At 53.7% G+C, this 27,574-nt stretch overlaps 2 protein-coding genes across 2 annotated transcripts; both read left to right on the plus strand.

Annotated features, from left to right (window-relative positions):
- The first annotated feature begins 472 nt into the window (after positions 1–472).
- RNPEP (arginyl aminopeptidase) lies at positions 473–18,361 on the plus strand. Its single transcript, XM_032318352.1, has 11 exons — positions 473–1,004; positions 4,689–4,829; positions 5,141–5,289; positions 10,028–10,144; positions 10,806–11,041; positions 13,008–13,121; positions 14,003–14,115; positions 14,279–14,387; positions 15,608–15,832; positions 16,615–16,757; positions 17,736–18,361. The coding sequence occupies exons 1-11, from the start codon at positions 558–560 to the stop codon at positions 17,892–17,894; spliced, it is 1,953 nt and encodes a 650-aa protein (XP_032174243.1). The 5' UTR covers positions 473–557; the 3' UTR covers positions 17,895–18,361.
- Positions 18,362–21,792: 3,431 nt separating this feature from the next.
- Positions 21,793–26,897, plus strand: ELF3 (E74 like ETS transcription factor 3). Its single transcript, XM_032318650.1, has 9 exons — positions 21,793–21,957; positions 22,396–22,566; positions 22,926–23,147; positions 23,386–23,472; positions 23,668–23,787; positions 23,982–24,071; positions 24,249–24,365; positions 25,259–25,454; positions 26,090–26,897. The coding sequence occupies exons 2-9, from the start codon at positions 22,404–22,406 to the stop codon at positions 26,202–26,204; spliced, it is 1,110 nt and encodes a 369-aa protein (XP_032174541.1). The 5' UTR covers positions 21,793–21,957; positions 22,396–22,403; the 3' UTR covers positions 26,205–26,897.
- The last annotated feature ends 677 nt before the right edge of the window (positions 26,898–27,574 follow it).

The following is a 27,574-nucleotide window of genomic DNA, read 5'->3' on the forward strand; positions in this document are numbered from 1 at the left end:
TTAACTCGTGAGATATTACTCCTACCTTACAGGTGCAGAAAGGGGTTTGGAGAGATCCATCTTTGTTGGAGGTGATATGCCCAAGGACACACACAGTCCTACTGATTGGTTAAGCGCAGAATGTGAGATCCCGAACTCAGACACTTCCAATTCAGGGGTCAATGTACATCCTGCTACCTTCCTGCAAGATTAGGGAACGCAACGTCAGCAGAGAAAGGTGCGCCACAAGGAGTACTGAAGCATCGCAGTAGGATGAGTAGGGACAAATGTGGACCAAAATATCCCACAAAATACCTTTTTGTCCAAGGTCCTGAGGTACTTCGTATAAAGCTGGAAATTGGGTGATCTGGAGAGCAATGGAGAGGTGTGGTCAGGTCTCAGGTTTTTGGAGAGGGGCGCGACCCAGCTCGGGCCTCTCTGGGGGCGTGGCCGGCGGGGCGGGGAGGGGCGAGGCCTGGCCTGCGGCGGCCCGGCGCGCTCGGGGCGTGGCTTCCCGGCGGCAGTCCGCGAGCTGGTGGGCTCCCAGCACAGTCGTTCAACGGCGGCGCTGCGGGATCATGGGGAGCGACGGGCCTCCGAGCGACGGCTGCGCGCCCCCGCGGCCGCTGCACTCGGCGCAGGCGGTGGACGTGGCCTCGGCCTCCAATTTCCGGGCTTTCCAGATGCTGCACTTGCACCTGGACCTGCGGGCCGAGTTTGGGCCTCCGGGGCCGGGCCCCGGGAGCCGGGGCTTGAGCGGCACCGCGGTCCTGGAGCTGCGCTGCCTGGTGCCCGAGGGCGCCACCGAGCTGCGGCTCGACTCGCACCCGTGCCTCGAGGTGACGGCGGCGGCGCTGCGGCGACTGCGGCCCGGCTCGAAGGAGCCGCCCGCGGAGCCCGTGCCCTTCCACACGCAGCCCTTCTCGCACTACGGCCAGGCCCTGTGCGTGGCCCTCCCGCAGCCCTGCCTGGCCGGCGAGCGCTTCCAGGTTCTGCTCACCTACCGCGTCGGGGAGGGACCCGGGGTGAGTTCGACCCCGGGTCCCTGCCCCGCCGCGGCCTCACTCGGCCCCTTCCTGCCCGCCCTTCCCCCTCGTTGCTGGTCTCCCGACCCGCACTCATGCCCACCCTCAAAGAGAGAGAAGATGCTTCCGCCGTTGCCGGGAGGGGTCCCGGAGCTCTCCGGTGCACGCCCTCCCACCCTCCGCGCCCTCTCTTCCTCCCGGGCTGCCCAGATCTCCGTCTTCTGGCTTCGGGCCAGCCTCCGAGCTGTGCACCTCCGTCTTTTCCGCCCTTCCTGCCTCCCCAACGGTTCTGCTTCCTTCTCACACACCGCCCTGTCTGGCTGCCGGTTCTGCATGCAGAGGAAATCCTATCCTGTGCGGCTTTCTGGATCACCGACTCTTTATAAATCGAATTTAACGTGTCACCGGGCTTTGGGGCCTAGGTCCCTGATAATGAGTTACTTCGTTTTTCCTTTCTAGCAGCCGGGGACAAAGCCAGTTAATTAGCTCTGAGTGCCGACTCAGCCCTTTGTCCGCGTGCTCTTGCGGTGCCACAGGCTGAAGTAACTCTGAACCCCAGAGAGTTATTTTGTTTTCTTATGAGAAGTCCTAGATCGGTGTAGTGGAAGAATTTGAGTAAAAATGAGAACTGAAATTAGAGTGTTCTAGGCTTTGTAGTAAGTTGGTCCTGTTCTTATTCTTGGTTGATTCTTAAATATTGATAGACTCTTAAATATTAAATTTTGGGGGTGTGGGACAAATACTGGAACTAAAAGGATGGGTGGTTATGTGGCCTACAGTTGTAAGAGTTTGGAGCTCCTTCATAAAGAGTCCTGAGGCCGTGGTTGCAAGTCATGTCTCAGGCAGAGTGAGTTACAAGTTCCAGGGGTAGGCTGCTTGCCTACAATCAAAGTTTACTTATCTAGCTAGCAGTTCCTTTCACTCTTAGAGCTGGCCAAAAGGACTGTTCTGTTTCCGTCTTTATTCAGGGAATAAAGGAACCCATGATAGAACTTGTTTAAAAAATGAAAAGTCCAAAGCAATGTAAATTGACCTCTAAGGCAAAGGAAAAACCCAGTGCCCTCTGGGGATAACATAGCATTGGTAAATGCGTTTGGTTGCCCTGTTATGTGCTAGCTTCTGGTTTGGGGCAGGAACTAGCAACTGAACAGGGGAACTGGAAACGTCAAGCAGTCTCTGAAATCGCTTACTGAAAATGGCACCTCAGATTGTACTAAATAGCTTTCATTAGAGATGTAAGAGCAGACACCCGCACTTTGCACTGTGAAGATCTACGTTAAAGAAACCCGCATTTATTCCTCCTTCTCATTGCCACCATCCCGAGGGAGGACACTCACCTTAATCACTCACTGTACATTACAGCCCCACCCTAAGTTGAGACTCTTTCTTACATAGTGGAAATACTTGTATTACCAGGCTCCTTCATGTCATTATATGTCCTCTATGTCATTATAAACAAAACCCCCCAAAAACCTCGAAGATGAAGAATAAAGAATTATGGTACGCTAGAGGGAATGACCAGTACTTATGAACTTGACAAAAGTTAAATCAGTTGTCTTTATAGAAGTGCCTAATATAGTGCCTAGTACCTAGTGAATATGTGTGTTAGTCTTACTGTTAACTCGTTAAATTTTTTTCAATAATATGATTAAAGGCAGTTTAGGGGTGCTGAGTGGTTTAGTCGGCTAAGTGGCTGACTCTTGATTTCAGCTTAGGTCATGATCTCAGAGTTGTGAGATTGAGCCCTGCGCCCGCAGTGGGCTCCGTGCTGGATGTGGAGCCTGCTTGAGATTCTTTCTCATCCTCTCCATCTGCCCCTCCCCCTGCAAATTTAATCTAAATTAAAAACAATTTAGATTAACAAAAAAAGTGAGCTGATAGTAATGGAGTTTTCCTATACCCTTCCATACACAGATTGCTCTATTAGCATTTTGTAAGTATGATACAATCTGTTAAAATTAATGAACCAGTACTGATACAGTATTATTAACTAAAGTTCATAGTTGGGTTTTTTGTTTGTTTGTTTGTTTTAAGGATTTTTTATATTTGACAGAGAGAGAAAGTAGCTTCAGAGGGAGAAGCAGTCTCTCCACTGAGCAGGAAGCCTGATCTGGGACTTGATCCCAAGACCTCGGGATCATGACCTGAGCCAACTGAGCCACCCAGGCGCCCCTGAAGTTTAGTTTTTTGTTTGTTTGTTTTCAGTTTTTTCCTAGGCTTTACTTAGTATCATTTTCTGTTCCAGGATCCCATCCAGAATACTACAGTGTATTTAGCTTTCATATATCCTAAGGCTCCCCTTGGCTATGACAATTTCTCAGACTTTCCTTGTTTTTGATGACCTTGGCAGTTTTGAGGAGTATTGTATAGGATGCCTCTCTATTGGAATTTTTTTTTCCCCATGATCAGACTAGAGTTGTTAAAAAATTTTAAGAAGTTTATTTTTTACAGCAGCTTTAGGTTCACTGCAAAATTTAGTGGAATGTCACAAAGGTAAAGTGCTGTCTTCACATTGCCTTCCGAGTACATGGTATCACCATGATTTGTGACTGTTTCATCATGACCTCACTCATCTGGCCGAAGTAGTGCTGGTTTTTCCACTGTGGTATTCCGTTCTTCTCCTTTCCATTTGTACTATACCCTTTGGAAGGAGGCTCATTAAATTTTCACACACACACACACAAGAAACTCAAGCAAAGAAAAACCCAACATCTCCACGTGGTGTCCTTATGCCTCTTTAAAGTAGGTCTCCAATACCCATGTTCAAAGCCTTTCAGTCCGCCTGCCAAGGCATGCCTCCCACCTCTGTATCTGACATACCTCCAGTTCCCAAGGATGGCCCATTCTTCCCTTCTTCATGTTGCTGTCTACCTCCTTGAGAATGTCTTCTCCTTTCCTTTTTGACCATCTCAGTCTTACTCACCTTTAAACCAGAAAGTTTTCTTCCCCTTTAAAACCTTGCCAGAATTATGGAATCCGTTTCTAAATTCTAAGTGGCATTTGGTGCTGACATAGCCTCTGCTCCCTCAAGTTAGAGCGATGTAGGAAGTATGTATTGTTTGGGGGGCCCGGCTGGCGCAGTCGGTAGAGCATGCAACTCTTGATCTTGGGGTTGTAAGTTTGAGCCCCATGTTGGGAGTAGAGATTGCTGAAGAATAAAATCTTCAAAAGAAATTTAAATAACATAGCCAATGTCTATGATAGAAAAATACATTTATTCTGAAAGGGTAAGTTTCAGGAATGGAGAACATTGTTCAGAATGGAGACTCCTCCGACTTTCCTTCTGCTTTTCTGTGGCTCTTATCTCAAGTTGAAATAGAACTGCTGCTCAATTGGTTTTTGTTTGATTTTTAATGAGAAACTACTATACCGTGAAGGACTCAGGGGAGGAAGACAGGATGCCAGGGTCAGAGGCCGTGTCTGGAATTCTTAAGATACCCAGTGGGATACAGTGAGAAATAAAGCCTTTGTGGTGTTTCTACTATGGGAGGTGGATGTCAATACCTTGGCGTGGGTTCCAGGGTGGATTAAATACACAGTAGGAGAGAAGTTCCTAGTCAGGACCAAACTGCTGGCAGGATTGTAAAGATTACCTAACGTTCTCCCCTGCTAGCCAGCTCCTTTTCTCTGGCTGGACTGAGCTCACATAGAGGGTGTCAATTTTGAAATGTTCTGTTCTCTTAGGTTTGCTGGTTGTCTCCCGAGCAGACCGCAGGAAAGAAGAAGCCTTTTGTCTACACCCAGGGTCAGGCTGTGCTGAACAGGGCCTTCTTCCCTTGCTTCGACACTCCTGCAGTGAAATGCACATATTCAGCTCTTGTTGAGGTAAGAGGATTAAAGTTAAGCGAACCTGCCCTTGGGATTGAAAATTTTAGATCTATCTCGTCACATTTCAACTGCTCAGTTGTTAACATCCATCCAGTGGTACGTCTGCAAAATTCCATCATCTACAAATATTTTATCTTTGCCAAATCCCATCAGCCTAGCACAAGTTCAGTCTCTGGAAACCTTTGTGTTCTCCAAGACAGGCTCCTGGTGGTGGCTGGCACCATGCAGGTTGCCAGCCATGCTGTTCTTCCAGCGAATCAAAAGGACACTCTCTCCAATAAAATCTCCTAAGCTTCCTCTGTTGTCAGGTTCCAGATGGCTTCACAGCTGTGATGAGTGCTAACACTTGGGAGAAGAAAGGCCCAAATAAGTTCTTCTTTGAGATGTGTCATCCCATTCCCTCCTATCTGATAGCTTTGGCCATCGGAGATCTGGTGTCGGCGGAAGTTGGACCCAGGTAGGAGACAAAGACCCCCACAGACAAGGTCAGACTGACTGACCACTGGCCCAGCTGGGATGGTTCTTGGGACACTCTCGCAACTGCTCTGAATGGACAGCCTGTTCGCAGCCCAGTAGCGTGTGGCATGAGTGCAGAGGGAGGATGGGCTGTCCCCGCTCTGCCCTGCTCCGCTTCTCGTCCTGCTGTCTGGAATGAGGTTGTCAGTCCTACTAGAGGCAGGAGCTCCTGTCCTGGGCCACCTCGTAGCCTGTGGTTGGCACCGAGGCAGCAGTTCTAGAAGACTCATCTTTGTTAGGATCTTTTAGTTCTGAATTCCCCTCTAGCAATTATATTTGCTTTTTAATCTTTGTACCAAATCTCCCCATTTTCTCTAGCACGTAGTTCCCGGAAATGTACACTCTGATCTCGTTGTTGGCCTCTGGAGAGGAAAGTGGGAGTTCCTTCTCCTCCGCAGATACATACACCTGAACCCATGGTGGCAGAGATACCTCCACGAAGTTAGATGAGTTTAATGGAGATGAATAAGGATTTTGTAAGGTTTCCTGCAAACAGAAACTTGACCGGGAGTATCAGTTTCTCCGGCTCTCTTATCATCTGCCCGTACGGTGTAATCCTGTGGTAAAATGCCCAAAGGCTGGGCAGTAAAGCTGTGGCACTTTGCCCGGCTCTGTTGCTGCCACCCTGCTCTCCAGTCCTGGAGGCGGTGCTGACCTTGACCGCATTGGTTACGGGTATCAGACCTCATAGCTGGGCTCCGTAGCCCTGCTCAGATCATGAATCTTCATTCCTGGGCTTCATCGAGAATGAGAGATGGGATGCCACTGGCATCTGCCTCCAGCTCACACACTCAGAATGGTACCTGTCCTGAAAGACCTCTCCGTCATGAAAGTCAGTCTTTCTTTCTTTCTTTTTTTTTTTTTTTTTAAAGATTTATTTATTTATTTATTTGACAGATAGAGATCACAAGCAGGCAGAGAGGCAGGCAGAGAGAGAGAGGAGGAAGCAGGCTTCCCGCCGAGCAGAGAGCCCGATGCGGGGCTCGATCCCAGGACCCTGGGATCATGACCTGAGCCAAAGGCAGAGGCTTTAACCCTCTGAGCCACCCAGGTGCCCCGAAAGTCAGTCTTTCTGATAGAGAGGGGAGTAGGGAAGCAGAGGAGCGTCATTGTTGCCGTTGACGGAAAATAGATAAGTAAAGGAAAGTGATTTTAGAGTACTTACTCTTGCTAAGGTTCTGTTAGTAAGAGAATGAACTATTTATTTTATTTATTTTTTATTTATTTGAGAGAGAGAGAGATCAGGAGCAGGGGGAGGGGCAGAGGGAGAAGCAGGGAGTCTGATGTGGGACTCAATCCCAGGACCCCAGGATCATGACCTGAGCTGAAGGCAGATGCTCAACCAATTGAGCCACCCAGACGCCCAAGAGTGTGACCTATTAATGAGAAATGAAAGAAAAAAATATTCTAAATGCACCAGAAAATACTGATTTTTTCTGAGCCTTCTGTAATAAAAAGACAATACGGTATACTAGTCCATGCGATAGAATCCATTTAACTGGTGATGATGTCTTCTTCCCCCTCCCAGGTAGACAGTCCTCGCCTCACAGGGAATATCTTAGGGTCTTGTGAAGCTGTGTTAGATGAGAGGCTCTTCTGGCAAACTTGGCCACCAATCCCAGTCCCTGTTAACACAGGAGGAAAATCCCGGGCACAAGAGCTAGTGGGCATGTTCTAGTCCTGATTTATGTATAATCTCTTCTAACCCTCACATAACCTCACTGAGGGGGTTACTGTTGTCTCCGTGTCGCAGATAAGCAAACTGAGGCTTCTGGTCGCATTGCTTGTACAAAGTCACGTCGCTGGCAGAACTGAAACGCCAACCCAGGCTTTTCCATTGCATATCCAGTCCTTACCATGCTAGACTGCTGGTGATAAAATACCAGCTTGCCTGAGAATATCCCAGTTTCTTTTGAGAGAAATCTCTGTGCTAGAGGAAGTATCTTGGATGCCATCCATCTAGCCTAGGCTTTGCCTTCTAGTTGTAGCAAGCTAAAGTAGCTTGGGGCGCCTGGGTGGCTCAGTGGGTTAAGCCTCTGCCTTGGGCTCAGGTCATGATCCCAGGGTCCTGGGATAGAGCCCTGCTTTGGGCTCCCTGCTTATCGGCGAGCCTGCTTCTTCCTCTGCCCTTCACCCCTCTCATGCTCTCTCTCTCAAATAAATAAAATCTTAAAAAAAAAGTTGAAATAGGGACGCCTGGGTGGCTCAGTTGGTTGAGCAGCTGCCTTCGGCTCAGGTCATGATCCCAGCGTCCTGGGATCGAGTCCCACATCGGGCTCCTTGCTCCGCAGGGAGTCTGCTTCTCCCTCTGACTCTGCCTGCCTCTCTGTCTGCCTGTGCTCACTCTCGCTCGCTCTCTCTCTGACAAATAAATAAGTAAAATCTTTAAAAAACAAAACAAAACAAAACAAAAAAGTTGAAATAGACATTCATGTGGTTTTCAAAAAAAATAGAACAAATGTTGTCTTCAACTACAGATAGGCCTTCAGTATTGGTCGCCTTCAGTATTGGTCACTAGTCGTTTCATTGATCTTCCTGGCTCCCTCTTTTTAAAGGAAGACTTTTGCCTTCAAATTTCCTATTCGGACACCAGACCCTTCCTCCAAGCAGATGATCTTGTCTCCTACTTTATTGAGAATATTTAATTCGTCAGATACTTATGTCAGCTTCCTGTTTTCCATGTAGAAAGTCACCTTCATCGGCTGTCGTCCTTCCCTTTCTCCCTCTGAACTCCAGAGAGGGGTGTCCGCGCTTCTGTTGGAACCACATCTCTGCCTTTGAGCCATCATTGGTTCGGTCCCTCCCCAAATCTGGTGGAGCTTTGTCTCGTTGTTTACCCCTCATTCTTCAGATGTGCAGCCATCTCCCCCGTTGGCTCTTTCCTTCCAACCCTAACCATGTTCCTGTCTCTCGTAGTTCAAAAACAAAGCAGAAGGGGCGCCTGGGTGGCTCAGTGGGTTAAAGCCTATGCCCTGGCTCAGTCAGAGGCCCAGCGTCCTGGGATCGAGCCCCGCATTGGACTCTCTGCTCAGCGGGGAGCCTGATTCCTCCTCTCTCTCTTTCTGCCTGCCTCTCTGCTGACTTGTAATCTCTGTCAAAGAAATAAATAAAAATCTTTAAAAAAAAACAAAGCAGAAAACATGCTCATTGACTCCACGCTCCCTCCTAGCACAGGATCTTCTGCTTCCCTACTTAGCCGAGTTTCTTACAAGAGTAGCATTTCTCCTGCGCACCCTCCATGTACTGCTTGGACCTGTGGGAATCCAGCACCTTCCCCGTTGTGCCACAGAACCTCCTGCAGTGAGAGAGGCCACTGGCCTCAACATGTGTAGCATGTTGCCCTCTCCTCCGTCCTTGTCTTGGTGTTCTGCACTTTCCTTCTGCCTCTCGACCCTCCTCTGGCTTCCATGACACGATTCTGTCCTGGTTCTAGGACCTCGGCTCATCCTCTCTGGTCTCCTCTGTGGGCTTTGCTCTGCCCAGCAGCCCCCGTGTGCTGGTGCTGTCCAGGACTCTGTTTTGGGCCCATTCTTCTCTCCTCCGTACTCTTCTTGGGGATATGCACTCGCTTTTGTAATTTAATCTCTCAGGACTCACTCTGATAATACCGCTTAGTGGTTTACTTATTTATTTATTACAGAGAGAGAGAGAGCACAAGCAGGGGGGAGGGGGAGAGGGAGAGGGAGAAGCAGACTCCCCGCTGAGCAAGGAGTCCAATGTGAGACTCGATCCCAGGACACTGGAATCATGACCTGAGCTGAAGGCAGATGCTTAACCCACTGAGCCACCCAGGCTCCCACCACTTATTGGTTTAAAATGCTGACATGGGGGGCCTGGGTGGCTCAGTCATTAGACGTCTGCCTTTGACTCCGGTTGTGGTCCCAGGGTCCTGGGATCGAGCCCCGCATCAAGGCTCCCTGTGGGCAGGAAGCCTGCTTCTCCCTCTCCCACGCCCCCTGCGTGTGTTCCCTCTTTTGCTGTGTCTCTCTCTGTCAAATAAATAAATAAAAATCTTAAATAAAATACTGTCATGGCTCTGAAGGGCCAGCTGTGTCACATGGCGTATTGGGCCCTTTGTGACTGGAGTGTCGAGGGCTCTGTACCCTCCCTTGCCTCCCTGCCCCCAGCCCCGATCTGACGGTGAGCACGCCAGTAGTCCAGACTCTTGGTGGTTCCTCCCCTGCGTGTACAGTTTCCACTCCGAGGCCCCTGCTTCTGCTCCTTCTCCTGCTAGAACAGTTCCTGAGCTTCCACAGGGGCAGAGAGGAAGCCTTCCCTCCTCCTCACCTGGACCCCGTCCCCTTTGCTATCTTACATGCTGTTTTCTTTCATCTTCCCCACCCGCTTTACAGATGGGCACACTGAGGCCCAGGTCAGTGACTTTTGCAAGGTCACATTCATTGCTGGAGGCAGAACAGGACAGTGCTGTGAGTTAGAGCCTGCTGTGCACGGGAGCCAGCTCCGCCACGACACGGCGCTGGGATCTCATTCATCAGGTGTGGCGAGCAGCCTCGGACCCGTGCAGGCGACCTGACCTTGCACCTCCTGTCTCTGGCCACGCTGTCACATTCATGTGGCTCAAATATGAGACCGCCACATTTCTCCAGGTGCTTCTGGGCTCGAGTCTCCATGATAGGTCTCCAAACACCAGCCTGCTTTTTCTGTGCTCTTGCCTTTAGGAGCCGCGTGTGGGCCGAGCCCTGCCTGATTGACGCTGCCAAGGAGGAGTACAACGGGGTGATAGAAGAATTTCTGGCCACAGGAGAGAAACTTTTCGGACCCTACGTTTGGGGAAGGTGTGGTATCACATTGACTCCAATGTCATTGGCTAAACTGAGTCCCTGGTTTCCTCCTCTTCTTCCTTCTGGAGTTGCTTCTCCTCCTCTGTCTCTTAGAGCCAAGTTCCCCAATCCCAGAAGTAGAGGAGAGGAGGAAGGGCGAAGCCAGGCCTCCTTCATTGTTGCTGAGGAGGGGACCCTGAGAGAAGGTTCTTGAAGTGTTAAAAATGGGCCTTCTACCTGCTGAGTGTGGAGATGGGGAAACGCTGTCAGGGGACCTTTGTGACTTACTTTTCCTGATTGCTGGAGGCAGCCACACACTCCCATGTTAGCCTCCTCAGATCAAAGGCTCTGTTAGATCTTGGCGACCCCAAGCGAGCCGTCAGCGAGCTAACCGTGACAGAACTGATGATACGGCCATACCCTGCTTGGAAGGAGAACAGGGAGCAGCTTTCCAAGAGCCGCCTCCGAGAGAGCAAAACCTGGCGAAAAGGAGGTCCCAGCGACCTGGCTGGAGGATAGGGAAGGCTGAGTGTCATTTCAGCGCTGGGCCCAGGGTTGGGTGCCACCTCTTCAGTGGCTGTGTCTCTCAGGGCTGAGGGCCCTGCCTAAGGAAGTGAGGCAGGGTCTCTGCCCTGGGGAGCCGAGACTTGTCTGTGACCTCCTGCTCTCTTGGCAGGTATGACCTGCTCTTCATGCCACCGTCCTTTCCATTTGGAGGAATGGAGAACCCTTGTCTGACCTTTGTCACCCCCTGCCTGCTGGCAGGGGACCGCTCCTTGGCCGACGTCATCATCCACGAGATCTCCCACAGTTGGTTCGGGAACCTGGTCACTAATGCCAACTGGGGTGAATTCTGGCTCAATGAAGGTTTCACCATGTATGCCCAGAGGAGGATCTCCACTGTCCTCTTTGGTAAGCCAGCTCTCCGGTGCCGGCCTTCTCCTAGGGACCCCGCGCCCCATTCTTTCATCTGTGAGGCTGTGTGGGACACAGGTGGGCATGAAGGATGGGGCAGTGGTGCAGAAAGCTCTGGTGAGAGGCCAGCAAGGACCGACTCTAGACGAGTCCCTTCTGAATGGATGATCCTCACGGAGTGACATGGCACCGAGTCGTTGGTGGTGAGTGGCGGGGCGGGGGGGGTGTCCCAGAAACTGCGTATTGGTGGCATGAACCGATAGGGGGCCCGCCAGTGAAAGGACCCCTCAGCTAAGCTGAAACCTCACTCGATGCTCAGCCGGGCAGCCCCTCGGGGAGAGCTGCCCAGGGTCATTCACCCACACGGCTAGTTAATTTTACAAATGAATCATAAGATCATTATAATCATTACCTTCTCTTGAACACCTACCTGCCAGCTTTGTACAGGCACCTTATTAAAAATACCTCATTTAACAATTTCTCAGTAGCCCTATGAAACAGATAGGATTTCCATTTTATGTATGAGTTCACCGTGACTCAAAAAGCACAAGAAATTTGCCCAAGCCACTTAGCAGGTGGGGACAGAACCCCACATGGAGCCCAGGTGTGTTTTTAAAATATTTCCTCAACATTGTGTCATTGAAAACCTGCTATATATCAGGACTTTAAAAATGTAACAGGTATTATTTTTATTATTTCTCACATGAAAATCTATTTTGATCTCTCTGAGAAAGAACACACAGTAGGTTTATCCACAATCTCGCTGTTCAGAGATCATCGATGTCTGTCTTTTCCGACATTTTCCTATGTGTGTGAATCCTCAAACCTTCCAGCTGCATTTTTTTAAAAAAACTTAATGAAGTTAATGAACATTTTCCCAAGTCATTAAATTTTCTTCTATAGCTGCATAGTATGGATGTTTCTTAACGTATTCAGTTTCTAGTTGTTAGGTTATCTTTAGTTTTTCTTTACTTTTTTTTTTAGAGAGAGAATGTGTGAGCAGGGGAAGGGGCTAAGGGAGAGGGAGAGAGAATCTCAAGCAGACTCCCTGCTCGATGCTCAGCGTGGAGCCCAACCGGGGGCTCCATCTCATGACCCTGAGATCATGACCTGATCCGGAATCAGGAGTCGGATGCTTAACCCACTGAGCCACTCAGGCGCCCCCGTTAGTTTCAGTTTTCTAATCAGAGAATGTTTTGACAAATATTTTTACATATAAATGTTCATGCATATCTAAGACAATGTTAGGGAAGATTTTAAAGGCTTTTTAGCACACATTGTCCATTGCCTCCCAGAAAGTTGGTACAAGTGGACGCTTTCATCCAGAGTATATGGAACAAGAGACCGTTTGTGAATATCTTACCCAGGCACTAAGAATCCTCGAAGCAGATGTTGTCAGCCCACTGTGCAGATGAAGAAGTTGAGGCTGAGAGAGATTGAGTACCTCACCCAGAGGCAGAACTCCCTATGAGCGGCAGAGGTGGCTGGTTCAAAACCTGGTCCCCTTCCCTCCACCATGCCCTCGGTCATTTTTAGAGCCAGAATGAGATGTAGAGACCACTAGAAAAATTTGGGGTGACAGTTTCTCTTGTCTGGCTGGAACGATCAAATGAAAAATAGTTTGCTTTTATAGATCAAATTACTATCTCTAAAAATAAAAATATACAGATAGGGAAAGATAACAGTCATGGGAAAAGGTGAGATTCCCTCATCATGTCTGGGCGAGACCGACAGCCAGAGCAAAGTGAGTCATTTGTAGTCCAGAGCAACCAGAAGCTAGGGGCTGAGTCAGGTTCTCTGTGGCCAGGTTGCCCTGGCGTCCCCAGGGGGGTGAGGATATGAATCTTCAGTTATCTGTCATGGTTCTTGTGGCCACAAGGGGGCAGCACACCCTCTTTTGTCTGGAAATTATTTTTGGGGGTGGTGTTCTTGAGTTGAGGCCTAAGGATTCTTTTTGCCCTAGGCTCTGCTTATACCTGCTTGGAAGCTGCAACTGGGCGGGCTCTGCTTCGGCAGCACATGGACATCACTGGCGAGGAGAACCCACTCAACAAGCTCCGCGTGAAGATCGAACCAGGTCCGGGAAACTCCTCTCTCTTAATACCTACTTCCCAGCACTGAGCTTGGAGCCCCAAGTTATTTGAGCTTCAAGTTAATCAGTGTACTCCCTGAGTACTCTCCTTGGGAAGGAGGAGCCCTCCAGAGCCCTTTTAGCCATTCCCTGACCTCTAGGCAGACTCAACCGAAGCCATTCCAGTCTGATAGGAGTTCCTTCCAGTTTCATGTACGGGCCCCTGTCGTTTTCCAGGACTCTTTGCCGTGATTTTTCTATCAAGTGAGAACTGTAGTCGTGTAGCTCGAGCATTAGCCTTATTTTACAGAAGACGTGAGTGAGTGCCCAACAAGTCAATTGACTTGTCCAAGGTCACGTGTTTTTATTTTCTGACATTTTTCTTTAGTTCCACGTATGACTAATCTAAAACCTGTCTGTGTGATTTAAACTTACGTTCCTTGATGCCAATGACCATGAAAATGAACTTCTTGTAGCCTGGTCATTAGTTTATTTTGGTCTAGAACATTCGTAGAAACAACCAGTTGTTCTGGGAGGGGCGCTTGAGTGTAGGTGGTGACCGACTGGCCTGGAAGAGGCACCAAGCCCTGTGCTCAGTCCTAAGAGTCCATGGAACCCACTGGAGCAAAGCAACCCCAGGAATAAGGAAACTTGCCAGTTCCCCTGGAAGGCTGGTTCTTTGTCCTCTTATTAGGTCCATAGTTAATGACCCTTTAAGATCAACTTTGAAGTCGCTTGAGAGAGGCCATGGTCGATCTGGAGACTTTCCTGGCCTTTGCCAAACCCAAGGAAGCTGAAGTCTGATCTCTTCCATAATTACTTGTAGAATCTGGAGCTGGAGAGGAACAATGACGGTGACAAGTTACAAGTGTCTGCTTTCTCTGTAGGTGTCGACCCGGATGATACCTATAACGAGACTCCCTACGAGAAAGGCTTCTGCTTTGTCTCATACCTGGCCCACTTGGTGGGTGATCAGGATCAGTTTGACAGTTTTCTCAAGGTATAGTCAACTCAGAGATGAGGGGGGAAGGAGGCGGTGCAGAGAAGCCAGCCGGGCCAGAGTACAGGGGTAGAGGCAGGGGGTTGGAGGAGAACCCGAGGCACAGAGGGACTGTTCTCCCCATAGGATCCAGAATGACTGAAAAATACCTCCCTCCCTGCAGGCCTATGTTAATGAATTCAAATTCCAAAGTATCGTAGCTGAGGACTTTCTAGAATTCTACTTGGAATACTTCCCCGAGCTGAAGAAAAAGAGAGTGGAGTCCATTCCAGGTGAGCAGAGGAGCTGGCCTACAGGGTACTAGGAGATAGTAGAGAATTCTGTCTAATTTCCATCCAGGAAGACGAAGATCAGGGCCGGAAACCTGAAATCTGAGTCCTCCATTAAGTGGCAGCTAGGGGCCCAGACCCGCTCAGGGTCCCAGGCCTTGTTCCACAAGAGTGATTTCTCTCAGCTCCTTCCAGCCTCCTTTTCTCCACTGTTCTCCTCTCAGTGTCTCCTCTCTGTCCCCATTTTTCTCAAACCTACACACACACGACCAAACCCCCACCTCTGCCCCGGGAGCTGCAGCCGCCCCAGCTATGACCCAGGGCCGCAGGACCAGCAGCCGCCCCAGCTTGCAAGCGTGGAGTTGCCTCTGTGGCCTTCAGAGTGCCAGAGAAGCCCCGTGGCTGCCCTGATTTCAGCTTGGGAGGCCCTGCTCCCTAAGAGTAGACAGTGGCCTGTCGTGGACGAGGCTGCCTGCTGGAGACACCCGATCCGTGCTGGGCAGTCTGAGTCAGGCCACAGTTCGTCTGGTAAAGTCACTTCCCCTGACAGCCGGGGCTGGTCAGGCCTGGAGCACCTACTCTCTGCTTGGAGGCTCCCACTTCAAGGTCATGAGACTCCGTGGCTGATGAAAGTTAATAATTACTGAGTGCTCCCTTCGCACCAGGCAGCCTGCTAAACTCACCCTGTGTATTTGCTTATTTAATCCTCACCACTGCCAACAAATGCAGGGCCTCTCACCGTGCCTTTTATCATTTTACAGATAAAAGGGAGGCGCAGGGAGGCGAAGTAATGTGCCAGTGGCCTCCTAGCTAGTTAATGGCAAGGCTGGGATAGGAGCCTAGGTAGCCCAGTCCCAGGGCCCAGGAGCCTTGGCACCACGCTGTTCTGCTCATCTGAAGGAGAACATGAACTTGACTGAAGCTAGGAAAGCCTTTATCCACTTGGTTCTGGCAGCACAGTGTTAATTTGGACTGTGAACTACTATCACAGTAGGAAAAGGGGCCGGGCCGTCCACTCTGACTGTTAACAGTCTGTGGGCCTCCGTGAAAGTGGGACCTGGCTGGAGCAGGTAGTCATGTGGGAAAGGGATGTTAAAATCAGAGAAGCAGTTTGGGATCAAGAGAGGCAGACAGGACCTTGAGGTATGGGTGTTGCTGGAGCCAAGTTGACCTTGACGCTGCCAGAGAATTCCGATGGCCCCCTCTCTCCTTCCACCAAACAGGTTTTGAGTTTGATCGGTGGTTGAATGTCCCGGGCTGGCCCCCCTACCTCCCTGACCTTTCCCCTGGCGACTCACTTATGAAGCCCGCTGAAGAGCTGGCCCAGCTGTGGGAGACCAAGGAGCTGGACATGAAGGCCATTGAAGCTGTGGCCATTTCCACCTGGAAGACATACCAGCTGGTCTATTTCCTCGATAAGATCCTCCAGAAATCTCCTCTCCCCCCTGGTAAGAAAAAGTGGGGCAAATGAATGCAGCATATCAAGGTTCCGTGTGTACAGAGCTTGATATCGGGGCGAGAGGGAGACCCAGAGGAAGCCATTGCAATGCTCACTCCCAGGCGACTGCCAGGTGTTGGCAGGTGGTCACAAGCACGTCACGGGGAGCACCTCGACGGCTGCTGGGAGTCCCACACACGGGTGGGGGGAAGGGAATCCCGCAGCCCAGTGCTCACTGTGCCCTCCGGCTCTGCACATGATTCTGAAGTCTTGAGTCCTCCTAACCGCTCATGCCTGGGAGCTGTGACGGTGACCCTGCAGGTAACAGGAGATGAAATAGGTCCCAGAGCCAGTGGATGGCGGGCTTGGGATCTGGACGGTCTCAACCACTACTGCTGTGTGGCCGCTCAGCCAGAAATAACCTTCCTCCAGGGGTGCTGGAAAGAGAAAAAGTGAGAGTCCAGATAGTTCTCAGCAGCTGGGCGGTGATGGGAGAAAAAGGGGTCACAGCGTGTTTTAGGGAGATAACCTGGAAGGTAAGTGGGATGACGACAGGAGGTCTGTAATCACATTCAGGCAAGTTGTGTGGAAGAGCCTTAGACGTGAAGGTGAACTTGCGGGTCAGGCAGTGGTTCCCTTCCCGAGCATAAGGTGAGCAGGAGAAGTGTCAAGTGGGGGGTCGGGAACCTCCCTGATGTCATCGCGGGGGCTTTCGGGAGGGCCTGTAGGCCTGTAGCCACGCGCTTTTGGCTCTGATGACACAGCCTTTAAAAACCCATTTTCTTTTTTCAGGGAATGTGAAAAAACTTGGAGAGACATACCCAAAGATCTCAAACTCCCAGAATGCAGAGCTCCGGCTACGCTGGGGCCACATCGTCCTTAAGAATGACTACCAGGAAGATTTCTGGAAGGTGAAGGAATTCCTGCAGAGCCAGGTAGGGAACCCCGAGCTCCTCGACCCCTTCAGGCTCACACAGTGGGCCACCCCGCCTGTAAGGCATAGTCCTGTGGGCGGAGGGGAAGGGAGAGGACCCCACTCAGCAGTCGTATTCCTGAGTGTGGCCAGGGAAGGCATTGCCATGGCAGGGAGAAGCCTCCAGGGTTGGAAGCATTTTGCGGATGACCTGGTGAGGCCGGAAGGCCCCAAGCTGGTCAGAGCTAACCCCACACTGGGAAGAAGGGTAAAGCGGGCCTTGAGGGCTGGACCTGGGGAGAGGGGCCCAAGGACAAGAGAGGTGAGTGGAGGGTAAGACCATAGGTGCCTGCTTCCTGGGGAAGCCCACCACCCGGGAGGGCTCCGAGGCCAGCAGTGGTCCTGCTGGGGAAGGGCCGGAGCGCCTCCGAACCTGGGGCAGGACAGGGCTGCTCCTAAAGCAGCACTCAGATGCCCCCCTCTATTGGCGCTGGGAGCTGCGTTCCCGTCTGGAGGAGTTCCGAGCCCTCCTCAGTCTTCTCCAAGTCTCTGGACTTGAGGAGCTTTGCGACATGGCATTCTCACACTGGTGCAAATTTGACTTGTGGGTTTTCCGGTGCTTGCCTGCAGTTGGGCCTTACGCGGCCCTCTGTTTTAATGTGCTGTCAGCTCAGGCCTTGATCTCGGTCGTGAGTTTAGGCCCTGTGCTGGGCTCCATGCTAAGAAGCCTACTTTAAAAAAAAAAAAAAAAAGTGTAGACAAGTGTAGACACCCCTGCCCTGTGCTAGCATGGATTGGAGTGGATACCAAGATCTACCTGCAGGGATCTTTGGCCCCAAAGAAGGTACCAGAGCAAGAGCTCGCCTGTCTGGGGCCCTCCTCGTTCTAGCCCTGATAACTGGCTCCTGAGCAGGCCGGCTGTTAGGGCGACCCTGGGTTTGGGGCTGTGCCGACTCACTGAGCAGGCCGCTCAGGCCGCGGGTATGTGTGTCTCTTGTAGGGGAAGCAGAAGTACACTCTTCCGCTGTACCACGCGATGATGGCTGGCAGCAAGGTAGCCCAGACCCTTGCCAAGGAGACCTTCGCGGCCACTGCCCCCCAGCTCCACAGCAATGTTGTCAACTACGTCCAGCAGATCGTGGCGCCCAAGGGCAGTTAGAGGCTCCTGGGCATGGCTTCTGCCTCTTCTGACTTTTCAGGCTTTCAGAATACTGTTCCCAAATTCCAGTTCTCTGATCAAATTCCTCAAGTTTACACACCCTTCAGAAAATCTGTTCTCAGGGCATGGTGTCTGTGACTCTTGGGCCTCTGCTCTGGTGGAAACTTCTCTGGATCAGTAAGTCCTGAGACCAGAGAACCTTCCACAGCTCTCTCAGTATAGGCTGCCAGCTTTGGTGGAGGCGAACAGTCTTCTCCCTCCTCCCAGTTGTCTGGGAAGAGCAGAGAGGACTTTCTTATCTCTTCCCTCCCCTTCCCTCCCCTACTCTCTCCTACTCTTCCTTCCCCTCCCCTCCCCTCTCATCCCCATCCCTGATTCTTGAAGTACTATGCAAAGGGCTGTATTCTGGTAACTCATGTTTTTCAGGTTTAATCTTTATTTTAATAAATATTTTTAAGTGAAAAGTATTTAAGTTGGAGTTACGACCTGAGTGGCCATGAAATTTCCACTTCCACAAGTGTCCTCTGTGCGGACAGATGTTCTAAGAAGGTTACAAGGGGCGGGGGGTGCCCCTGACAGTCTTCTCTGTCTGCAGGGAACTCCCAGACATAGGAGATGGGGGTCCCACACCTGCAGATGGGAAAATACAGGGCAGCATTGTCGAAGCCCACTTATAGCAAATGAACCTCATTCCAGTGTTCTGTGAAGGCAGCTACGTTCCCTGCCTGTAGTGCCATTCCTCTTCATGTGTTCCATTGCTTTAAAAATGTGTACTTTAATGTTTTTTTCTCTGCCCTTCTCACCATCCTTCACTGGGCCCCACCTACTTTTGATCCTGGATAAGGAATAGACTGGGTTTAGAACTTGGCACTGCGTTCTGATTTCCTGGTTTCAGCATGGGAATCTCAGCAGTTAGCAGCTTGGATTTGAGGGAAGGGTCACCAAGAGATATTTCAATATATTTAAGTTGCCTTTCTTCAGTACAAGGCACTCCCGACTAAGTCTCCATGTGTGGCCATGTCCTTGGCTTTGAGGTTATGCATTCAGGCCTCCTGCCTTCCCCACACCGGGGCTTCGATAGATCTGTTCTCGCTCTTACTCAGCAAGAGTTAGGGAACGGCCGTGAGCGGGTGGCAGGCTGGTGAGGGCCTCCATCCCCTGCCACGCCAGGAGCTTCACTAGCAGCGAGGGAACTTGGGGTCTGAGGAGAGGGATTTGGAGGCCCAGGGTTGTAGGATCTCATCTTGCAATTTGATGGCAGACTGTCTCCATAGATCTTTCAGGGATGTTTTTGTCAATATGCTATATGCAAGGCTGATTTTAGGGCTACCCAGATGCCTCACCGACTCCCCAACTCGGTGTCTGGCTTATCAGCTCTGACACCAGGGGCTGTCTTGCCTTGTTTGCACGAAAACCTGTGGCATAATAGTCATGGTGATGGCGCAGGGTCACCATGGAAGCTCTTCCTCTGGCCGCTGCTCTCGGAGCCCACTAACTTCGGGACCTCTCACCGTGCACAGCCTGGGTATCTGCAGTTGTGGTGCCTGCCCTGCTCACCACCTTTGCCACCCAACAGTCCTGCTGGGTATGCCTGTCCCTGTATAGGGTTGGGAGACCGTGCTCTTGCCATCCCATATCCCAGGGATGAGGCTGCGCCATTGTCTGGGCAAGCTTCATGGGGAGGGCCAACGGGCTCTTCCTGCCATTGGCAGGGTATTGGGAACACTTACTCCACAGCTCCTCTACCACTGTCCTAGGACTCCCCACTCCACCTCCAAGGCACTGACCTCAGACTGACATCTTTCCCGCTTACCCTCCATAAAATCGCCCATTATTGGGCTATTGAGGACCTTAATATTTAGAGATAAGGTGCTAGCATATAGGGATTCCTTATCTCAGCCCCATTTCTTCGGTGAAGCCCCCGTGAAGGCAAACATCCTTCTCATCCCACCCTCTGGAGCCTGAGCCAGGTGTCCCCCAGGGCAGGGGAGCATGTGAGCCGTCCTGGGGCTAGAAGCCGGTTCTCCCACATTCCAGGGTGAGTGACTGGGTGGAGGGTGTGCCCGCCTCAGGCTCCTTGGGGGAGGCCCCCTGAAGGGCTGGGGAAAATCCTACCGCCAGAGCCCCAGGCTCTTCGGCCACCCCTGGCCCAGTGGAGGGGGCCCTGACCCTGAGTCCCTCTCTTAGGTGCCCAGCACTTTCAGGGACAAAGAGAAGGTTCCGGGAGATGGTCGTCTTGGTCATCTGGCTCTAGAGGATAAAGAAGGGGCAGCTCTGGAGGGGGAGTCATTTTGTTTGGTTTGGTTTGGAGCCATTTCACCCACCAAGGCTAAGCCTGGCCACGAACCACCCAGGGTTGTGGCATTAACAAAGGAGATGTGGAAGGAGACACTCAGATCCTACATCTTAGATGCATAAAAAACTAGATCTGGAAGAGACCTTAGGGATATTAGGTCCAAACAACCTTGTTTTTACCCATGGGGAAAAAAGCAGAATCACGTAGCTGGGGAGTCACCTGAACACAGGTCTCCTGCCTCCTTTTCCCCCGTCCTCGGCTGCCTGTCTCCAGTGGGGTCTGTGCTCACACACAAAGGACTCACTGTGCCCAAGGGGAGGGAGGGCAAGGGGCTGGCTGAGTGGCTGAGCGGGAGGACCCTGAAGCCAGGACACGCCTGCTATCAGGAAAGAGCACCAGCCCCGCCACTTAACCAGCTCTGGTGGCCTAGGCAAGTCACGGTCACCACCCCCTCCCCACCCCAACCTGAACTAGGATGTTCTGTTTTAAAATGGGGACAATCGGGGCACCTGGGTGGCTCAGTGGGTTAAAGCCTCTGCCTTCGGCTCAGGTCATGATTCCAGGGTCCTGGGATCGAGTCCCACATTGGGCTCTCTGCTCAGCAGGGAGCCTGCTTCCCCCTCTCTCTCTGCCTGCCTCTCTGCCTACTTGGGATCTCTCTCTCACTGTGTCAAATAAGTAAATAAAATCTTTAAAAAAAATAAAATAAAGTGGGGCAATCACACATTCTTTACATGTTTTGTTTTGGAGACTGTGTTACATGTGCCTGGGGAACACTGAGTGTTCCATTTTCTACGTGGAATGCCAGGACCCAGTTTGAGTCGGGCTTCTGGCCACTAGAGGGTAGCAGACAGGTACAGGTCAACTAGGCCGAGGGCGGGGAAACTAGGGGAGACAAACCCCGCTGTGTGGATCCCAGCACCTGCAGCCGCCCCCAGGGTCCCAGGGCTCCGGCTGGGGCAGAGGAAGAGCCAGGTCTCTCCGGCTGCAGGTTGCATGGGGTCCGGGCAGGCAAAGCGTGTCAAGACTACCACCGAGTAGATGCCAGCAAGCAGGCTACAGAGGACACTGGGGACAATGGGGACACCAGGGCCCCGAGGCTAGACCGTATAAGCCCATGAATATTGCCTAGTGTCTGGAGATCCTTCCAGCAGGAATCGGGCATGTAGGAAAATTCCCTCAACCCCACTCTCTGCTCTCCCTGCTAGGCCCCCTGGTCCTCAGACCTTTTTGGGGACTAGCAGTCCTCCTCCCTGCTTCTACCCCATTCCCTTCCCCCTTCCAGCCCATCCCCGGCCTGGCCCCCCTGAGGAATTTCCTGCACCAGAGGGTGGCCGAAAGTACAGATGCCTACCCCCGCGACTCCTGCCACCCGCCCAGGCCAGTGCCCTGTGCCCAACCCCAGAGGGTGCGGGATGACAGACTCTGACAATCATTAAACCAGCCGGGCCTGATTTCCCAGCACCGCCTGCCAGGATCCGGGCCAAGTGGCACAAAATATGCAAATCACCTGGGGCCAGAAGCCCAGTCTAAAGGCCAGGAAATCCCCTCTGTCCAATGAGCCACCAGCTCCGGTTACCGCCAGGCGCGCTATAAAGGCCTGGGCTCGGGGAGGAGCTCCCACAGGCCTCTATTTAGGGCGGGAGGGGAGTGCGGGCTAGACTCCTCGGAGCTGGCTACCTGGCGCAGCTCTTTGCCTCCTGGATTTCTCGCCTGCCTGCTGTCCCTTAGTCCTGCCTGCTGCCACACCCACGCTCCGCCCCTCAGGTAGGACCACCACCTGTCGTACTGCCCAGCCTGGGCCCTGGGAAGCCGGAGAGGGGTCGAGTGGACGCATAGCTCTCAACCTACCCGCTGCAGCTCTGCCTGTGGGGCAGGAGTGTCGGGCGGTGGGAGTGCCCTGAAGGTCGTAGAGGCATGATGTCAGGGAGGGACAGAGTGGCCCTAACTCTGCCAGTCTGACTCAAAGGGTCAGGGATGGGGAGTACTGAGGAGGGGGCCCAGCAGGAGGCCTGGTGCCCACAGCAGGCTCTGCGGTCTTGGAGCCCTTCATGAAGAAGGGGGTATCCGAAGAGATATTGACCTTCACCATGCGCCCCGCCCCCACCCCTTGAGGCTCTTCCTGGCCCAGGTTTGGCTGGAACAGAAGAGCTGGAGGGTGAGGGGAGGACCCTGGCCCTCACCAGCCTTGGCCTCCGTCCCCAGGTAGCCTCATGGCTGCAGCCTGTGAGATTAGCAACGTTTTCAGCAACTACTTCAGTACTATGTACAGCGCAGAGGACCCCGCTCTGGCTTCTGTCCCCCCTGCTGCCACCTTTGGGGCTGATGACCTGGTGCTGACCCTGGGCAACCCCCAGATGCCGCTGGAGGGCACAGGTGGGTCTCGGCAGGTGGGACGGGGTGTTTGGGGAAGGGAAAGACAGCCCTCTAGGAGCCTGTTAGATAAATGGGGAAGTCAGGCAGGGACGAGGGTCCCCCCTCCCCAGCAAATTCCAGCACTAGGGGCTGGGGTCACTTGTAAGAGGCTGAGGTACTGAGGCTGAGGGGCAGCAAGCGACGGTGAGGTGCTGGGCAAGGGCGCTGTGACTGCCGCCCCTGCCCCCCCCCCCCCACCGCTGGGCAGGGTCGCCGAGACTTGGGCCGGTGGGGGCAGATGGGATGTACATGGAAGCCCAGATGGGCAGTGAGGATCCGGGTGGCTCCGGCTGAACTGACACTTGTGCGGTCCCTTGCAGAGAAGGCCAGCTGGTCGGGGAAGCAACCCCAGTTCTGGTCAAAGGCCCAGGTTCTGGACTGGATCAGCTACCAAGTGGAGAAGAACAAATACGACGCAAGCTCCATTGACTTCTCGCGGTGTGACATGGACGGGGCCACGCTCTGCAACTGTGCCCCCGAGGAGCTGCGGCTGGTCTTCGGGCCTCTAGGGGACCAACTCTATTCCCAGCTGTGGGACCTCAGTGAGTCCGGCGCCCCTGGGAGCCCAGGACTTGGAGGGGGAGGCCTGCCTCCTGCCCGTCTCCCGCTCAGTTAGGGTGGCTGGCCTAGGGACCGGCCCACACTCCCTGCCGAGGCCACATGGCTGTGGGAAGGACCTGGAGCCCCAGGCCAGTGAGCACAGACAGAGAAAGAAGTCCTGAGGGGAGGGGGCAGTGGGACGCCTGCCAGGGCTCTGACCCCTCCTTGCTTCCTTATCAGCTTCCAGCTTTCCTGATGAACTCAGCTGGATCATTGAGCTGCTGGAGAAGGACAGTACGGCCTTACAGGAGCCCCTCGGCCCTTTTGGTGAGAATTCATTTCCTCCATCATTCCCTAGCTTGTCCTATCCCATCTCTGCCTCTCCCCAGAGCACTAGAGCTGACCCTCTCTCTCCAGACTTTCCCCCAACTGGAAAAACAGCAGGTCACTGGCCCTCTGGGGAGCCTAGTGCCCCTGCCTGTTCCTCTGAGCCCTATATGAACCCTTACCTCCTCTTCCCAGACCAGGGAAGCCCCTTCAGCCAGGAGATGCTGGAGGAGTGCCGGCAGGCCAGCCCCTACTTCCCGGGCAGCTACGGTCCCGGAGCCCCCTCCCCCGGCAGCTCTGATGTCTCCACTGCAGGTGAGCTCCCTCGTCTGGACCACAGCCTCACTTCCCCCCCAAATGCCCCGCAGCTCTTGGTTCCCTGCAGGAGAGCCCAGGCTTTCTGGGAGGAACAGGAGCAGACTGGGTAGTGTGTCCTGAGACCCCCAGCACCCGATTCCCCAGAAGGTGTGGGTTGGCAGGGGGACTCACTCGGACCCCACATCCCCTAGGGACCGGTACTTCCCAGAGCCCCCACTCCTCAGATTCCGGTGGAAGTGACGTGGACCTGGATTCCAGTGACAGCAAACTCTTCTCTAGGGGTGAGTGCAGGGAGCCTCCTGGTCCCGTGGGTTGTCCCAGTGGGCAGTGTCCATGGCGCTGGTCCTTCCCCTCATCCCTGTTCCCCTGCAGGGTTTTCCTCCTGGGTAGGAGCTGCCCCCTTGAGTCCCCCCTGCCCCATTCCTTCCCTTCCTGACCTTGCCCCTCCCCTGTCTTAGATGGCTTTCCCGACTATAAGAAGGGGGATCCTAAGCATGGGAAGCGGAAACGGGGTCGGCCCCGAAAACTGAGCAAAGAGTCTCGGGAGTGTCTGGAGGGCAAGAAGAGCAAACATGGTGAGCTCCTGGGGTCACCCCCTTTACTCTGAGGCCTGGCGGGTTCCTGGGGGCGCCGCTGATGCTTTCTCCTCCTGTGTTCGCGGGCTGTCCACACTGCTGCTCCCTCCCGCCATCACAGCTGCGCATGGGGCCCGAGGCTGTGTGGTACTGGTCACCCACCTCCTTGCAGAGCCTGGGTCGGTGGTCCTGGAGATGAGGGGAAACTGAGGCCCTGGAAGAAGGCCCGAGGGGCTAGAGCCCAGGTGCCCAGCCCACCCACTCTCTGCACTTGCTCTGTATTGCCTGCTGGGATACCCTTAGTGGTGTGAGGGGGAAGCTGGTGGGTGCTGGGAGGGCCTGCGGGGCCGCTGGGGCTTGGGCAGAGGACCGTGCCCCAGTGGCAGGCCTCAGGCCCCAGTGTGCGCCAGCCAGACACTGGGAACCGCCAGGTCATGAGCGGCTCCTTGCCTCCGTTTTGTGCTGGCAGCCTCGCTTCCCCCCAACACTGGGCCTGGCTGCTTCTTATCTTCAGGGGGCTCTTTTTTCCAGAAAGCTGTCCTCTCGTCCCCTAGGCCAGGGCCAGCTCCCTGGTCCGTACTTGCCAAGCTCTCACCACCTGTAGGTGTGTCTGCTTTCTCACGGTGGCACCCACCGAACCATGGGCTCCTTCAGGCAGTCGTGTGTCTCAGTCACTGTCCAGTCCAGCCAGACACAGGATCAATATTTGAGCATAAAACAGCTGTGCTGTGTGAGGGGCAGTCCCCGTCTGGTGTGGGAGGCGGGAGGCGAGCAGCCCTGGTGTGGCACGGCCACCTGTGCGTGGGCCGCGTGCTAGGCCCCGCGGGGGCCCCGCCACCTTCGGAGGAGAGAGCGGCCACCCTGGTCTCTGACCGAAGTCTCCGGCCTTGCAGCCCCCAGAGGCACCCACCTGTGGGAGTTTATCCGGGACATCCTCATCCACCCGGAGCTCAATGAAGGCCTCATGAAGTGGGAGAACCGGCAAGAGGGCGTCTTCAAGTTCCTGCGGTCGGAGGCGGTGGCCCAGCTTTGGGGCCAAAAGAAGAAGAACAGCAGCATGACCTACGAGAAGCTGAGCAGGGCCATGAGGTGAGCGGGCGCCCGGACCCCACGGGAGCTGCCGGGACAGCTCGTCCGCGTTCCCCCGGCCCCCTCTGACCGCCGCCCTCCTGACGGGTTTGAGTCCCATCTGCTGAGAACAGTGGCTGCCTACTTCGTGGGTTGAAGGATGACACGGAGAGAGCAGTAGGCTGGCAGGGCAAACACAGGGGACCCTCTGAGAACATTCCTTTGCATTATCTGCAAGGCTTGTCCTGAGAAAAGTTCTCCGTGGTGAAAAGAGCGTAAGCCAAAGCCTCCACCGAGACCTGGCTCTCCCTCTCTTGAATCGATTCGATTGCTTGTCTGACCTCAGTGTCCCCCTGAACGATCACCAAGGTCCCTTCCAGCCCTAAAACCACTTGGTTTCATGATCAAGCCCCAGGGCAGAGCCATAAGCGCCACAGAAGCACGGGTGGCATCAGGGACCGTGGACACCTTCTAGGCTGGGGTGCCGTGACGGGCGGGAGGAAAGAAGAGGAAAGTTGCCGGAAGTGGGTCAGGCTCAGGCTGGAACCCAGTGGGCCAGGCCCGGCGAGGATAATGGGGCTGGGGTGGGGGGAGGGCGTCAGCAGTCCGGGCTGCCCCCTACCTGGGCACGTCTGACCACCCCTGTCCGCACGCAGGTACTACTACAAACGGGAGATCCTGGAGCGGGTGGATGGCCGGCGGCTGGTCTACAAGTTTGGCAAAAACTCCAGCGGCTGGAAGGAGGAGGAAGTTGCTGGGAGTCGGAACTGAGGGTCCGAAGGGACCCGGGACCGAACCCACGGACTTGAGGCCTGCAGCCCCTCCTGGGACGACCACCAGGCCCTCACCGTTCGGGCATTGCTGGGGCCGGGCCACAGAGAGAAGCTGAGGTTCTGCTACCTTGTTCAGCCGTCATCCTGGGATCCGGGGCTGGTGGCCTCTACTCTCCGCCCTGCTCTTGGAATAACGAGCCCTGGGGTTTGAGGTGACTTGTCGGCTGACCACAGCGGCCAGCGTCACTCCCCTTACCTGGTGCCTCCTCAGACCCCACCCAGACAGCAGCTGCAGACGGTGCCCTCCGCCTCCAGATGCCTGCACTGAGCCCCGGAGGCCCAGGGAAGCAACAAAGGCGCCGTGAGAGAGGGGGCCGGGCAGGGTCCTCCTGCCTCCGGCTCTTGGACTGGCTTCCACCTCAGTGCTTGGACTCCGCAGGCAGGGGTCGGAGCACTCCCTAATTTATGTGCTATAAATATGTCAGATGTACATAGAGATCTATTTTTTCTAAGACATTCCCCTCCCTGCTCCTCTCCACGTGTTCGTGGTCAAACAGACTGTTCTAGGCCCTCGGCAGGGCCGGTGAGGGGCAGGGAGATGCCGGGACCCTCAGGATGGGGCTCCTGGCTCCTCTCTCCTGGGAATGGAGGCAGAGACCCTCCAATAAAGTGTCTTTGGGACTTTTTCTAACCTTCGTCTTCGTTCCCTGTGTACTGAGATTTGGGTCTCCAGATTGGATGAGGCCCGCGGGGTTGGAGCAAGGGGCCAGAGCAGGCCGGTTACCCGGCTGGGGGGGGGGGAGGCAGAGGCCGGCTTGCAGGGTAGGGACAGGTGTCCTAGAGCAGGAGAGCTGGCTCCACAGACAAGCCGCCCCGGGGGCTGGCGGGCAAGCAAAGGAAACAAGGTGAGACTGAGAAAGTGTCCCAGGCTCCGTGCAAGCAAGGGCATGAGCCGGACACTGGGCCGGCCCTGCTGCTCCCGCCAGACATTGGCTCTGTGACCTTGGCCAGGTCAGCCCTCCCAGCCTGCTTATGTGCTGTAAGGCTGGGGTTTGGATCCGATGCTCTCTAAGACGTCGAGAATTAGCTACCCAACCTTGTGGAATAGACACCTTGGATTCCAGTCGTGTTGGCCATAAACGGAGATGAGTACTTGGTGAGAAAGAAGGGGGGATGGGATAGACGTTTGCCAGCCTAGTGTACCAGGCACTGTGCTAGACGGGCCCTCAGCCCACCTCCTCTTCTCCCAAAAAGGGAAAGGGAGGTTTATCCCTCCCAGTCTACAGATGCAGAAGGTGAGGTTCAACAGGGCCAGTGACTCAGCTAAGGCTGCCAGGACAGCACCTTGGTGCTCAGTAGCTTTTTCCC

Source organism: Mustela erminea, chromosome 17 (genome assembly GCF_009829155.1).
Source record: "Mustela erminea isolate mMusErm1 chromosome 17, mMusErm1.Pri, whole genome shotgun sequence".
Taxonomy (NCBI): domain Eukaryota; kingdom Metazoa; phylum Chordata; class Mammalia; order Carnivora; family Mustelidae; genus Mustela; species Mustela erminea.